This window comes from Momordica charantia, assembly GCF_013281855.1.
Source record: "Momordica charantia cultivar OHB3-1 chromosome 2 unlocalized genomic scaffold, Mcharantia_2.0 BLBB01000002.1, whole genome shotgun sequence".
Lineage (NCBI taxonomy): Eukaryota > Viridiplantae > Streptophyta > Magnoliopsida > Cucurbitales > Cucurbitaceae > Momordica > Momordica charantia.
Window position 1 is genome coordinate 3,050,266 of NW_028275160.1, and position 13,732 is coordinate 3,063,997.

General features: G+C 33.6%; 2 protein-coding genes across 5 annotated transcripts; one reads left to right on the top strand and one right to left on the bottom strand.

Moving 5' to 3' along the window:
• Positions 1–1,142: 1,142 nt before the first annotated feature.
• LOC148212658 (ATP-dependent helicase rhp16-like) lies at positions 1,143–5,164 on the top strand. 4 transcript variants are annotated; one of them, XM_088121033.1, is made up of 8 exons: positions 1,143–1,528; positions 1,812–1,934; positions 2,522–2,635; positions 2,838–2,978; positions 3,143–3,247; positions 3,326–3,478; positions 3,646–3,734; positions 3,954–5,164. In XM_088121033.1, exons 1-8 carry the CDS (start codon positions 1,430–1,432, stop codon positions 3,961–3,963), a joined length of 834 nt encoding a protein of 277 aa, XP_087977159.1. In that variant the 5' UTR covers positions 1,143–1,429; the 3' UTR covers positions 3,964–5,164. The 4 variants fall into 4 exon arrangements, with proteins under 4 accessions (XP_087977159.1, XP_087977161.1, XP_087977162.1 ...); XM_088121036.1 differs by having other exon boundaries at positions 1,147–1,528; positions 3,906–5,164; XM_088121035.1 differs by having other exon boundaries at positions 1,144–1,528; positions 3,646–5,164.
• A 1,065-nt stretch (positions 5,165–6,229) lies between these two features.
• Positions 6,230–12,388, bottom strand: LOC111011173 (putative flavin-containing monooxygenase 1). The gene is made up of 5 exons (XM_088121025.1): positions 11,886–12,388; positions 8,812–9,052; positions 8,553–8,728; positions 8,086–8,441; positions 6,230–6,852 (listed from the first exon to the last, which is right to left on the bottom strand). The coding sequence occupies exons 1-5, from the start codon at positions 12,327–12,329 to the stop codon at positions 6,510–6,512; spliced, it is 1,560 nt and encodes a 519-aa protein (XP_087977151.1). The 5' UTR covers positions 12,330–12,388; the 3' UTR covers positions 6,230–6,509.
• Positions 12,389–13,732: the final 1,344 nt, after the last annotated feature.

Below are 13,732 nucleotides of genomic sequence, written 5' to 3' on the forward strand. Positions count from 1 at the left end.
TGAATTGAATAAGTTGACTTGGACTTGTCTTGATGGAGTTGACTTTGATCTTGACCAAGTAGACTTTGATTTGCCTTAAAAACACTTAAAAATGCATAACTTGCACCAAATTGAAGTGCATAGTTCCAACTTCTTGCACATCTTCCTTTTAATTCTCGTGTCGAGTTCACGAACGCTTGGACACGAAGTAGTAGGGCTTGTTGAAGTTTTCGAGCTCTTGATCTTGTAATTGGTCCATGAGGCATGACAAAGAGAGCTCCTTGGTTCATATCATCCCATCTGATCCCTTCTCTAGTCTCCCCCTCCTTTCTTCTTCCCTCATTCTGCGTACTCTTCCTCATTTTGATCCTGAGATTTTTGCAGATTTCGACTGAATCCTCTTTTATTTGAGTGCCTTCCTTCTCTCGTTTCAACCCGACGATCCAATCCGAAAATATAAGGGTTGGGTTGGGTTGACCCGGTTCCATCGGTTCTCTATTCTACCCAACCCGAAAATTCGGATTGAAACAAATCTTAATTTTTTAAACTGCTTTTTTAATTCTAAACTTTATTTATTGCCTACCATCTCTGAAGGTCGATATGATAATATTTTTTTAGTTCCTAATCCTACGTTTTGTTTCTGTCCCTTTCTTCTTTTTGTACAAGGACTTAGTCTTTGTTTGTTCTTTTTTGTTTTCTTGTTTTATAAATTTAATAATCAAATGGGTAATGCTCATTTATGTTTATTTATGCTCTGTTTGGTACCTTGGATTTTGAAGGAATTCAGAATCACGACGGATTTCAAATGAATTCCACTGTTTGGTAGTGTTTTGAATGAATGATTTCAAATCCTATTTTTACTTAAAAAAATTTCCATATCAAAATAGTATTTGATAGACTTTCGAAGTAAATTACCTATTTAACCTCGTCATATTTTAATTTCTAATTAATAAATTTAGAATAAAAGCCTAAATCAGTAAAATTTCTATTTTTTTTTCATTTCCGGTGAACATCAAAACAAAGAAATCTAATTTAATTCGTTTCAAATCATTCTTGTTCCAAACAAGATAAAGAATTTAAAATTATTTCAAAAAAAATAAATGTATCCCAACGTATCCGTGTCCTAATTTTTTAGAAATTGACGTATCACTATCGTGTCCATGTCCGTGTCCCGTATCCGTATCCGTGCTTCTTAGAGCCCTAGTCTACCGAAGTAAAAGAATCAAGGGAATGGACTTTATTTAACCTGTGACCAAGGATTTGACATGAAATAGTAGCTATTGGTACTTTTGAGATGCCATTTTCCAACTTAATGGAAATGTCAAAGAATGTTTTTGATATGTCTGTGACTTGATTGTTCGTGTAATATAGAGGTTCTTTCCAATCTTATTTTTCAAAAGATTATATTTTCTTCCAATGCTCAACCATTGTGAAAACGCAAACATTGAAGATGTCTTTGATGGTTGTTTTTCTTTGTAGTTTTGTGGCAGCAGAAAGGGAAACAAATGATTTTGCACACATAGATGACATCTTGGTTCGCTTGAGAAAGGTCTGTGGCTTCCCATACTCTGTAATATGAATTTACCACTGCTTTAGATGATCCGGTCGAAGTCTTGTCTTAACATTTTAAGGTATATTTGTCAGGTGTTCAACTTATCATTTGATATTTTTTGCCTTCGAGTTCCCATATTTATTATAATGGATGAGGAATTTGTTTTAATTTATTAATTTTATTTTAGTGATTTTAGCTTTTTATACTACACGTCTAAAGGTATCAAAAGCTGATCTAATGAATTTTTTTTTTTTACTCCATTTTCCTCAAAATGTTATAGGCAGTCAATCATCCATATCTTGTGGTGTACTCTAAAACTTCTGCCATAAATTGTGGAAGCTCTACTGATAATAGTAATGAACAACTATGTGGAATTTGTCATATAGCAGCAGAAAATCTTGTGGTGAGTTTCTTTTTTTCCTTTTGACAAGAATCCTCTGGGGAATTCTCCTGCATTGACTATTGCGTTTCCAATTGTCCATCTTTTTTAATATTGATATTAGCTAATGTCATCTGATTCTCATTGAACTGCTATAGTGCACATCTATTTCTGGTTACTCATGAGTATGACCGACGTTGACAGTCTTGTCTGTCATAGCAGTGAAATTTTGTGAGAACGCTGCTAATGAACATCTTGTATTTTATCACTATTTACTAAACTGAACTTGTACTTGTAATGACTAATGTCATTTAATTTCTAAAGTAAATTAGTTAGAATAAATACCTCAATTGTACTTGAAATAACCAATATTATCCCAGGACTGTTGCTTTAGTTCATTTAATGAATGCACATCTTCTTTAAAAGTAATTTACTGCCTTTTTCACTTCATTACATCTTTAGTTGAAATTGACGTGACCCAGTAATTTACTGCCTCAGCTTGAAACAAACAATGTTTTCAGCATTCTTTTGATATTCTCGGACTAATGAAAACTATTTTTAGAACTGGGATATGGAAAAACACAGAATTTACTATTTCAGATAATACACAGGAACAGACAAGCGAAAATCAGAAAAAAGAGGCGGACATAAGAGAAAAGCAGAAAAAAGAGGAAGAAACACGTATAGAAATAGCAGAAGCCTGGGATAGCATTCTATTTGCTCAAGTAATAAGAGGTTTTTTGTTAGTAACCCAACCAATTGTTAGAAAATGTATTGTCTTACCCTCATGGATAATAGCTAAAAATATTACCCGGTGCAATCTTTTTTATCCTTTCCTTTACTCTATCAGGTTACCTCGTGTGAGCATACATTTTGTAAGGCGTGCATGATTGATTATTACACTGATAATTTCCTGTTTGCTCAAAGATGCTCGCGGTTGAATTTAGCACAACTCTGACTGCTGGGGACGAAACCATCAAAACAAGAGTTGAGGGGTTTAAATCTTCAAGTATACTTAACAGAATACCGCTGGAGAATTTTCTTACAAGCACAAAAATAGAAGCTTTGGTACGTTTAATTCAGGCTCCCTTGTATTTGTTTAATCTTTGGATGTGAATGAAGACAACATGTGGCCAAATCAATTCACAATTGGAACTCAATCTATTACTGAAGCAGATTTGATAATCATGACCTCGTTATTTAATTTTTTTCTCTTTCCCTTCCTACTTCAGAGAGAAGAAATTATATTGATGTTTGAACGAGATGGATCTGCAAAAGGAATAGTTCTCAGCCAATTCACTTCGTTTTCAGATCTCATTAACTATTCCTTAACAAAGGTATGTATAAGTTCACATTTAGAGTTCTGATTTCTCATAAAACAAGTGACTGTATGTTGTGCAACAAACTCTTTGCAGTCCGGCATTTCCTGTGTTCAATTAACAGGAAGCATAAACTTGGCTCAAGGAGGTGATGCCATGGAGAGGTTTGTTCACGATCCATATTGCAGGATTTTATTGATCAACTTGAACGCTGGAGGAGTTGCTCATAATCTTACCGTCGCATCGCATGTAAGAAATTCTTTTTATGTTGCATTATATGCAGTTATTGCAACTGTTTATGCATGTGTAGTGCAGTTATTTAGCAAGTGTATAAATATATTTTCGTTCTTCAAATTAATGGTTTGTTTTTGGTGGTTCGACACACTGTTATATACTTCATTGATCTTCAATTTCAGGTCTTTATCATGGACCCTTGGTGGAATCCAGCAGTGGAACGGCAAGCCCTAGACAGAGTCCGTCAAATTGGAGCATACAAACCTATCAGGTGTGGTAGTTTGATAAAACAAGAATTGGCATTTTCCTACTATTTCTTGAAAAGAAGTCCCATATACAAACTTCTGTTGGGGATCCACAGAGAATAAGATCCAGAAAATGATGGTTCATTTTTCGAGAATCACATAGTACCAGACTAATCTTGTTTGCCTGATTGCATCAGGGACAAGGTCTAGTGAAGAAACTAACTTGGCATTTTTGACAAGAGCAGATATGCATAAATCTGTCAAAGAGGGAGGACGCAATGACTTGGAGCGGCTACAACACTTATTCTCCTCCTCGGAAGACATTGTAAGTGGTATACCTTTCATTCAATTGCTAGCAATCGTCATGGCAGTGGAGAAAGGCTTCGGCCAATCTTCAATATTGTCATCAGTTTTAGCAGCCCCCTAAAATTGTTCTCTAAGTGCAGAAAACCAAAGAGCACATCTCATTAGGGAAAAATCTCTTGTTTCATTGCCTCGTTGTTGAAATAACAATCAGTCTATTTTCGACAGTAATATTAACTTGAATTTCGTCTTCCGAACTAGATTCTATGTCATATAGAGATAATAGGGCTTTCATTTCCAAATTCCCTTCATACTGTATATCAAATCAAATAAAGTCTTCATCTGAATCCATATCAATCCAAGATAAGTCTTCATCATATGAATCCATATCTGATCAACGATCATAGAATTCAGAAATTGACCTAAAAAATTAGGTTTTGCTATCATATAAAAAGGGCGGGAGAAACCCTTTATTTTTTTTTTTTTCTTAAGGATTTTAAACTTATCTAATTTGGACGTACTCTGGCATGATTTTGGACCCTTTAAAATTAACGGGTGTCTCTCGCCCCTTTTATATGATGAGCAAAACCTAATTTTTAGGTCACTCTGATTTTGGTCAGATATGGATTCATATGATGCAAACGTATCTTGTATTGATATGGATTCAAATGAAGACTTTGTTTGGTTTGACGTAGACGACACACTGTACAAAGAGAATTTTGGGCATGGAAGCCCTATTTGTCTCCATATGACAAAATCTAGTTCGGAAGACGAAGTTCAAATTAATATTACTGTCGTGCCGAAAATAGGCAGTTGTTAATTCAGCAACGAGACAACGAAACAAGAGATTTTTCCCTAATGAGATGTGCTCTTTGGTTTTCTGCACTTAACAAAGAGAACAATTTTAGATTGTATGTTAGGGCTACTGAAGCTGAAGATAATATTGAATATTGGCTGGAGTCTTTCTCCACTTTCATGACGATTGCTAGCGATCGAATGAAAGGTATATCACTTATATTAGAGTATATTATTTGTATCACTAACTAAGTCAGTTAATTAGTTAGTTTCTACTTAGATAAATTTATTAAGTGCTGTAGCCGCTCCACATGACTATTGCTAGTGATCGAATGACAGATTTATTTCTCGCCTGTTATTTGTTGAACAATAAAAAATTAGTATAATTAATTATTTTAAATATTAAAAGTAATTAATTAAAATCAAGTGTATCAAACATTTTTTAAACAATGAGTGTATTAATCAATTAGTTTCAAATTTAAATAAAAATATCAATCAGACCCCAATTAATTTTAATTTTTCCATCGCTAGCAAAGGGTAATTTCTTTGAAATTTTTTTACCGGGGTAACAAAATAACGATTAGTGCAGAAATAAACTCAAGATAAATATGAAATGCTGAGGCATCAAAATTCTGAATGATAATTTCAGTAACAGATAAGTAAAAAGAGGTGAAAAGAGAGAAAAGGGTCTACGTTGAAGCTGGGAGAGGTTCTATCAGAGAGGGAAGCCGTAGCTTATATATTAATAAAAAAAGATACAATAATAATAATAATTAATAATACTGATTTTAGATTCTATGAAAATCATTTTACATTCGAAAGGATAATAAAAAATTTACCGATAAGTTCAAATAAGTAATTTACTTCAAAATTCTATGAAATCCTGAAAAATCGAATTATTTTGGTCAGAAATTTTTTTAAGATAAGATTTCAAATTATTCTTCTTTATTTAAAAAAAAATTAGTACATCAAAAGTGAATGTGTCCAACCTCACCCAAAGAATGTGAGGTCAAGCAGATATCATTTACTAGCTTAAATTATTCTATATCATGCTGCGTAATTTATTTGAAATCTGTAAAGATTTGAAATCACTCAGAATTATGAGGTAATTACTAAGGGTGGGAAACGAGCTAAAATGAAAAAACTGACTTCATCTGTGGTCAAAGAACTGGGACCCAATTAGTCTGAACCAAACAGTTTTTTCCCTCCCTCTTCCTCTCTCTCTCCTAATGTATCCTTCCCTTCATTAGTAGGGAAAAAAGTCTGAACAAGTTGAAGGCTTGTTCGGTTGTGTTTATCATCAGCTCAATTTTTGGTCAAATGAGACCTCACGTGGGGCTCCCAAGAATCTCCCAAAAGGAAAGCTCTTGTTGCAGAGCTTACAATACAAGAAAGAAAATAACAATCAAGCAACAAAAACAAATTCATGCAACCATATACTTTATTCTACAAACAGTAATACATAAATTAGAAATAACATATCACAGTCTGACTGATTTGGTTCAGAATAAAGTAGGAAGAAAAATGGGAAGAGCTTGGTCACAAAACCAGGAGAACCAAATGGAGGTTTTCAAGTAGCATTGCTTTTATTGGGGATATGGCAATGCAACTTTTATTGGATAGGATAGGATAGGATAGGATAGGATAGGAAAGGGCAAAATGGGCAGCTTCATTGTTATTATTATGATTTTATTTTACCTTTCTCAAGGGGAGGCATAGTCTGAAGGGCCATAAGGCACAAACAAGTCAGCAAACAAGCCTTTCTTTCTCTTGGGGTTCCACCCCATGTCCTTGCAAAGCTGATCACTGTACCAAATATGCAGAATGGCAATGCAAGCTCGCTTGAAGAAAGGGCCTGAGTAATGCTTCATGGTCTTCTCCCAGTTGGCTATGTCCTTCTCCATCGCCCTGATGCTCGGCAGCTTGAACGTGCCGTCCAGAAACTCCGCGAGCCATCGGCATCGTATCTCCGAGGTGAACAAGTTTGAGGAGCTCTCCGTGAACCCAACCACAGCTAGCTGTGGGATTCTCGGATGGATGCATTGCCTGATTAAGAGGAACAGAAACAAACAAACCGTGGAATTTGATGTTTACAGAGAGGAATTCAACGAAATGCTACATGATAGGATCAAAATAGAAGACATGTAACAAGTTGATGGTCAAATAACAAATTTGGATCCTATTCCTAAACTTTCAATGTCAATGTTGTGTATAATAGGTCCCTCAACTTTTGAAATGTCTAATAAGTCTCCGAACTTTCAATTAAGTATTCAACAAAAACCTTTAGAAGGTCTCAATAAGCCTATAAACAAAATTATTGTTATTATTATTTTTTTATAAGAAACATGTGGATATTAATCACAAAAAACAACAAAACAGCCTAGGGGCGGGGGCTGGGGAAAGAGGGATCCCCATCCAACAAGAACTAGAGAAGGGCTCTCCAATTGTTAATACGGAAGGGCTGGGTTGTACTTACAAAAGAATTTTCTGTCATTTAGAAACCACCGAGAAAAGGCATGTTGTACACTCCTACGAAATTAAGGACACTTTTTAAGTCCTATTAGACACGACATTCAATTTGCAGTCCTCAATCATTATCTCGCTGAAGAAAACTGAAGTTGAAGTCTAAGTACTTGCTTCTACTATGATAAGCTGGATTGTTGGTAAAGTAATGATAGACTCGTTGTTACACTAGACTAGATTATTTTAGCAGTCTCTTTTGTTCTTTAAATCACATGTCACAATGTGCTCAGTTTCAGTAGTTGACAAGGGAACTGCCCGTTGTTCCTTTAATGACCAGAAAATACTCTAAATCCACAAATGGAAGGCAATATAGATTGAAGTGCTTATGAGATCGTCTCCATTATGCAATACTTAACGGAAATTCTTTATTAATTCCAATATCGAGATGGTAAAGACCATTTAATTATAAACGGGCCCATTAAGTATTCCAAAGTTAAATGGGCCAAATGAAATAGATACCTATGAAATATCATCTGAATAGTGAGGGCCTGATAGAAATTCTATATAAAGAAACTAAGATCATAATTTTCAGTCTATTTCTTCCCCATTTGACAGATACAATCCGACTACAATCATATGGGATGGATTAAGTTGGTCTCCTCTGCTATGATGAATCTATTCATGGATCTAAGATTTCATTTGCTCTGTTATGATGAATCTAATGAATTCCTAACAGTATTTATATTCTAGTATAGTAAAAATTAAATATCTCAACCAGCCATCTTTCACCAGCATAACCAAGAAGGAAACACTAACCTGTACAAGGGAACCACTGAATTGTGAAATGTCATGCAATCTCGAAAAGTAGAGGAAGCAAATATTTCTTTAAGCTTCAGGTCACCTCTGTATCCTGTAGCCAAAATGACCAAATCCGAGCGAATCGGTTCGGTTTCTCCTTCGATCATGATACCTTCCTCACAGAAACCGAAACTCGGCGATTCCTTCAATATGATGCTTCCTTCGTCCACTTTGTCGTAGAATTTCTCAGGCAATGTTGCGATTAAACACGCGCTGATGTCCTGCAGAAACCTATGGCTCGGCACCATCCCGTATTTGGCCAAACCGTGCTTCCTCATCACGTGCGTTTCCACAATCTTCGAGAACAACCATCGCTGCAAAACAAAAAGAAAAAAAAAACCCTAAAACTTGAGAACAGAGAGACGCGGCGAGGGAAATCGAGAGAGAGAGAGAGAGGGGGGGGGGGGGGGGGGGGGGTTAATTACAATTGGGGAAAGAATGACGGCGAGGAGATAGAGAAGGAAGCTCTCGCCAGGTTTGTGAATCAGAAGCTCGGAGAAGCGAGTCATGTAGAGAAAAGTCAGAGGGATCCCCCATGGGCGATGATCGGGAAGATTCCAGTGCTTGGTCTTGTAGAGCACGGTGCAGGGTTTCTCCGGCCCTGGCGCATTCCAAAACGATTCAGAAGAAGAAGTTGAGAGAAAGGGTACCCGTTGGATGATTCAGAAGAGAAATTTGAGTTACCATTGGCATTGGCGCATTCCATGGCGAGGTCGAGAGCGGACTTCTGGAAACCGACGACGGTGATTTGCTTGTCCTTGATGAGGTCGGAAGCAGAGTTGAAATCCATGGCGGCATATTCCAGAGAGTGAAGAACTTTTCCGGCTTTGAAGGCTTCGGGGCCACCATTTGGAGGGAATTTGGGGATGTACGGAACGTCGCTGAATCTTCCAATGCACAGAATCACGAAGTCCACCACTATCTCCTACAAATCAAATCAACTCCATTGTTACTTAAGCTCATCCTATAGCATATATTCAAATTCAAGGCATACACCCGTTAAGTTTCTTAAAAACTGTAGTTTAATTTTATCTCAACTGACGCTTACTCCTTTTAAAGTTGTTGCGAGTTCCACTCCCATCTTGATATACTAAAAGAAAAATTAGAGCAATTAAAAAATTTTATCTTGATTTTCTCTTCTGTTAAAATATTTTTATTATAGTATGTTTGAGAGTGAGATTTTAGAAAAAATGAATTAGTACCGTCCAAATTCTTAAAAATCAATTTTAAATTATTTTAATCTTACATAAATCAATTTTTTAATTTGTCAAAAAAAATGATTTTGGTAATGATAAAAGTGAGACACATTCTTATTCACTAACTTTCAAAATTTTTATTTTAGTTATTGAACTAGATAACATCCCGTAGTATTTTAATGTATTATGATGGACACATGGCAAAGTTGCGAGAATTGCATGAGAAATATGAAATAAGTATTGCTTGGGCGTACTCAAAACTCAAAGGAAAAAAAGTATTGCTTAGATGAATATTATAACCAAAATGTTATTAAAAAAAAAAGAAAAAACTAAGGGACTAAAATAGAAATTTTAAAATGTGGAGAAGTAACTACAAAATAATTATTTTCAATTTTTTGAAAGTTAGACTATAAAAAACCTCAAATGCAAAACTCTTAGATCAATTAGATATTCTTAACTACAAAATTATAATCCCATGTTAGCAAATAAATCAGTTTAAAGAACGAATTAGGATTTAGACCTCATTTTAATCACCTATGGAAAAAAACTTAGTCTTAATCACTTTAAATTTTATTTACAACCACTAATATGAACATAGCTGGTTAAGGTATCTTAGGTACGGTAAAATGTTCAAGTTCAATCTCATTCTATAAAAAAAACAAGTCCTTACAAATGTAAGATAAATTTTATTGATTTTATTTTTGATAACGAAGCTTACGAACATTATTTGGGAATTTGTTATCGATGTTTGGGTTATCATTTTTTTAAATACAGTTTTGACAACTTGGTTAAATAAAAATTTTCAAAAATACAATTTTTATTTTACAAATATGACCATGATTTTTAAAATGCTTTTAAAAATAGATTACAATTTTTTATTAAAAAAGGTTGCTTAAGAAATATGATTTTAAAAAAGAAAATTGATACCAAACAAGCCCTTGATATTTTGTTTTTTTATTTTTCATCTTTTTAAAATAATTATGTTTACTTGTAATTTTTGGTTATATAGTATATTTTTTTAATTCTAAAACTTTTTTTTAGTACAACATGTGGGTGAGAATTCGAACTTAAACTTCTTAGTTGAAGATTTATGACAATTACCGCTAAACTTTAAAAAACATATTCTTGAAAAAAACATATAACATTTACTTATTAAATTAAAGAAGGTGAGTGTCGTTTTTGTTTTTATAATTATAAGATACAATGAAGAAAATTCTATAAAAATCTACATGTCAACCTGCTCGACACTAATTGACACCTACTTCTTCTATTGAGATCGGAATTTCAAATCTCTATATCAAATTTGTTGTACTAAAAAAACTACAAACCTTCCAGGATTGTACTAGAAAAAAAACATGTGGGATAAAAACATTGTACAAGAAGTTAAAGAAATAATTAAAAAAAAAAACTACATATCCACCTAGGTCCACCATCCCTGAATTCTCCAAAACAGAGTTTTACCCATTATTGTCTGGATTCTTTACACACAAGCCAACAAGAAAAATAAAAGCTATTTCTACTAACAAAAAATAAATAAATAAATAAAAACTATTTGAAGGAGTCTCTATATAATTAAAAAAAATATATCATTATCAAGATGGGCCAAGCTAAAATCACAACCCCAGATTTATGCGGTTAGCTTTTTTCCTTTTTTTTTAATAAATTAAATTACTTGTTTAATATATTCTTGGAAAAGAAAAAACAAGAGAGAACAAACAACACAAAGGTAAAGACAAAGTTGATAAGATTGTGTCAGGATTTTGGAGTCCAAAAAAATAATATTAACAAAATAAATAGCAACAACAATAATATTAAATTATAAAAAAAAGGACCATAACATTAGAATCTAGATATATAATTTTTAAAATATATATTATATCATTCAATCAATAATAGAATTTAGTTAACTTAAATAAGCCACGTGTAATATGCTTTTATTCATGTCATGTTAACAAGGTCAGAGATCTCGATTTCATAAAAATGATGGAAAGTAAACATCGATGATATCAATGCTTCTTGAAAAAATTATGAAAAAAAAAGCCATAAAAACGAATGTTTGTGTCTATATTTTGAATATTCTTTTACATTTTTTTTAATTAATATTAACCAGATGTCTAAATACTTCCATTTGTAAAACCCAAATGTTTAGCAACTTTGCATGAATGGGGTCTAACTAAACAACTATAATAACAATTCATTATTAAATAAATGTCATTTCATTTTTATATTTGGAATTAAATTATTATTGAACTCAAAGACTTAGGTTAATCTACAGGAAAATTGATAGATTAGGCCAATTTTTAGGATAATAAAAAATTTTACTCACAATCGTTTAGTGGAAAACAGACGTGTTGAGTTCAGCTGCAACTACTTTCTGTTTTTTTGAAATAAACGCAAAAAAGATATCTTCAGCATACTTCTATCGTACTTGTAAATTTCAACGGCCATTGGCTTATTTTAGGAAGGATAGTGATAGACATCATTAAAGAAATTACTTATCAAGCAAAAAAAAAAAAAAAAGAAGATGGTGTAATTTTTGGGAGAGGGCAATGATAATGTCACCTGGAGTGGAAGATTAGTGAGAGTATCCTGAAGTTGGAGCCTCCACTTGCGAGCGTCACCGAAGGCGTGGCCGGTGCCGGCCCACAGAGTCCAGGCTTGAATCTCGTCGTCGGAGCAGCCGTCGTATTCAATACTGAGAACTTTGGAGTTGAATCTGATGTGCTTCATCAATCCGAAGTGGTCGGCGTAAGATCTGAGGTAATCCATGACTTGATTGTGGTCGGGAAAGTCGTCGGTGACCGATTTGGGCCAGGGGAAATCAGAGAACTGGTACGATTCTCTTGGCGTCTGCAGCGCCGTCGTCTCCAGAGTCTCCGTCCAGACGCCGCCAATGCCGCCCCTCGCCTCCAAAACAACCGGAATCAGCCCCTTCGACAGCGTGAATTTGCAGGCCGCTAGCCCGCTTACTCCGGCGCCGATTATCGCTACTTTCTTCGCTTCCATTCTCCCCCTTCTCTCTCTCCCTCTCCCTCCCCTCTGTTTCTCTGTAAATGGCAACTCTGCCCCCATGCCTTCCGTTTTTGTCAATCGTGATTATAAAAATTTTCAATTTATGTTTTAAAATATTTTAATTACGTGTTAAAATTGGTTGGCGATTGTGATTTGAAATATTTGAAATTCTTTGTTTGGATTGGAAATTAAATTAAAATAAAACAGATGAGTTTTTAATCTAAATTTATTAATTAGAAATTAAAATATGGCGAGATTAAATATATCTTGAAATTGTATGAAATCATGCAAAATTCAACCACTTTAATCCGATTTTTTTTTATTATTTGAAATCCGGTAAGATTTCAAATCATGCAAAATCTAAATTATCAAATAAACAGATAGTAAAATAGTTGTCAAATAGGTAGTAAATCAAAGAGAGATGAAAATTTATAAGTTTTCGAGAAAATTTTAAAAGTGAATAAAATTAGTATTTAAATCAATAATTTTTTAGAACGCGACTCCACCAAATAGACATGATGTCATAATTATAAGAAACTATTTTTTTTGAAGTACAATAAGTGAATTGGAGGATTTGAACTCATAATTAGAGATGAGTGCTAAATATCGTTGAGCTAAACTCAGTATTAATCTCTAGAGCAATTTTTTGATCTATAAATTACAATTAGATAAATATATTTTTAAAGATCAACATAATAGTAATACAATATCTATAATTAGACATAATCATCAGAGTCACAGTCATGCATTTGCATTTTTTTTTCTTCACTTAAATATAAAGTCTAAAAAAGCCATAGTAACAAACAATAATAATAAATCAATATATGGGTGTGAATTAGAGGAAAATCACTTTAGGAACATTATTACTAAATTTTGTTATTAAATGCTAAATTTTTATAAAGGAGAAGGAATTCATAATCTCTTGGTTAGAGAAGTATGTCAATTACATGAGCTAAACTCATGCCAGTATCAATCTTATAAATAATATAATAAATCAGTATTATTTAATTATATTCAAACTTTGGTACTTATAGTATATATTAATCAGATTAGCGTGCATTATGCTTTTTTTATTTTTTTTGTTATTATTTTTTAAGAGAGCATGCATTATGCCTTTCTATCATATTTGTAATAGTTCTTAAATATTTTTTTTCACCTTTTTTAGTAGAACTAGAATTTTTTTTCCAGCTTATTCGATCAAAATGGCGCAAATGATAACACAATTATGCAGTGTTAGACAGCAAATTTTGGAGAGGTCTACATGTCCTTCGGATGAATGTGTTTGTCAAAGAACGAATGAAGTTGCAACCAGAAAACTCGATATCGATGTGGTGTCCCGCCTAATACGCTCCAACCCTCAAGTTAGTAATCAGAGTAAAGGAAAATAGGAGTAAAGG

Excerpts from the sequence above, each read along its gene's own strand:
- LOC148212658 (XM_088121035.1), top strand. The coding sequence starts at position 1,430 with ATGTCTTTGATGGTTGTTTTTCTTTGTAGTTTTGTGGCAGCAGAAAGG. Across the intron at positions 1,529-1,811 it reads TCTTGGTTCGCTTGAGAAAG|GCAGTCAATCATCCATATCT; the intron begins GTCTGTGGCTTC and ends AAAATGTTATAG. Across the intron at positions 2,636-2,837 it reads ATAGCATTCTATTTGCTCAA|ATGCTCGCGGTTGAATTTAG; the intron begins GTAATAAGAGGT and ends GTTTGCTCAAAG.
- LOC111011173 (XM_088121025.1), bottom strand. The coding sequence starts at position 12,329 with ATGGAAGCGAAGAAAGTAGCGATAATCGGCGCCGGAGTAAGCGGGCTA. Across the intron at positions 8,729-8,811 it reads GGAATGCGCCAATGCCAATG|GGCCGGAGAAACCCTGCACC; the intron begins GTAACTCAAATT and ends GGAATGCGCCAG. Across the intron at positions 6,853-8,085 it reads TCAGTGGTTCCCTTGTACAG|GCAATGCATCCATCCGAGAA; the intron begins GTTAGTGTTTCC and ends CCTCTTAATCAG.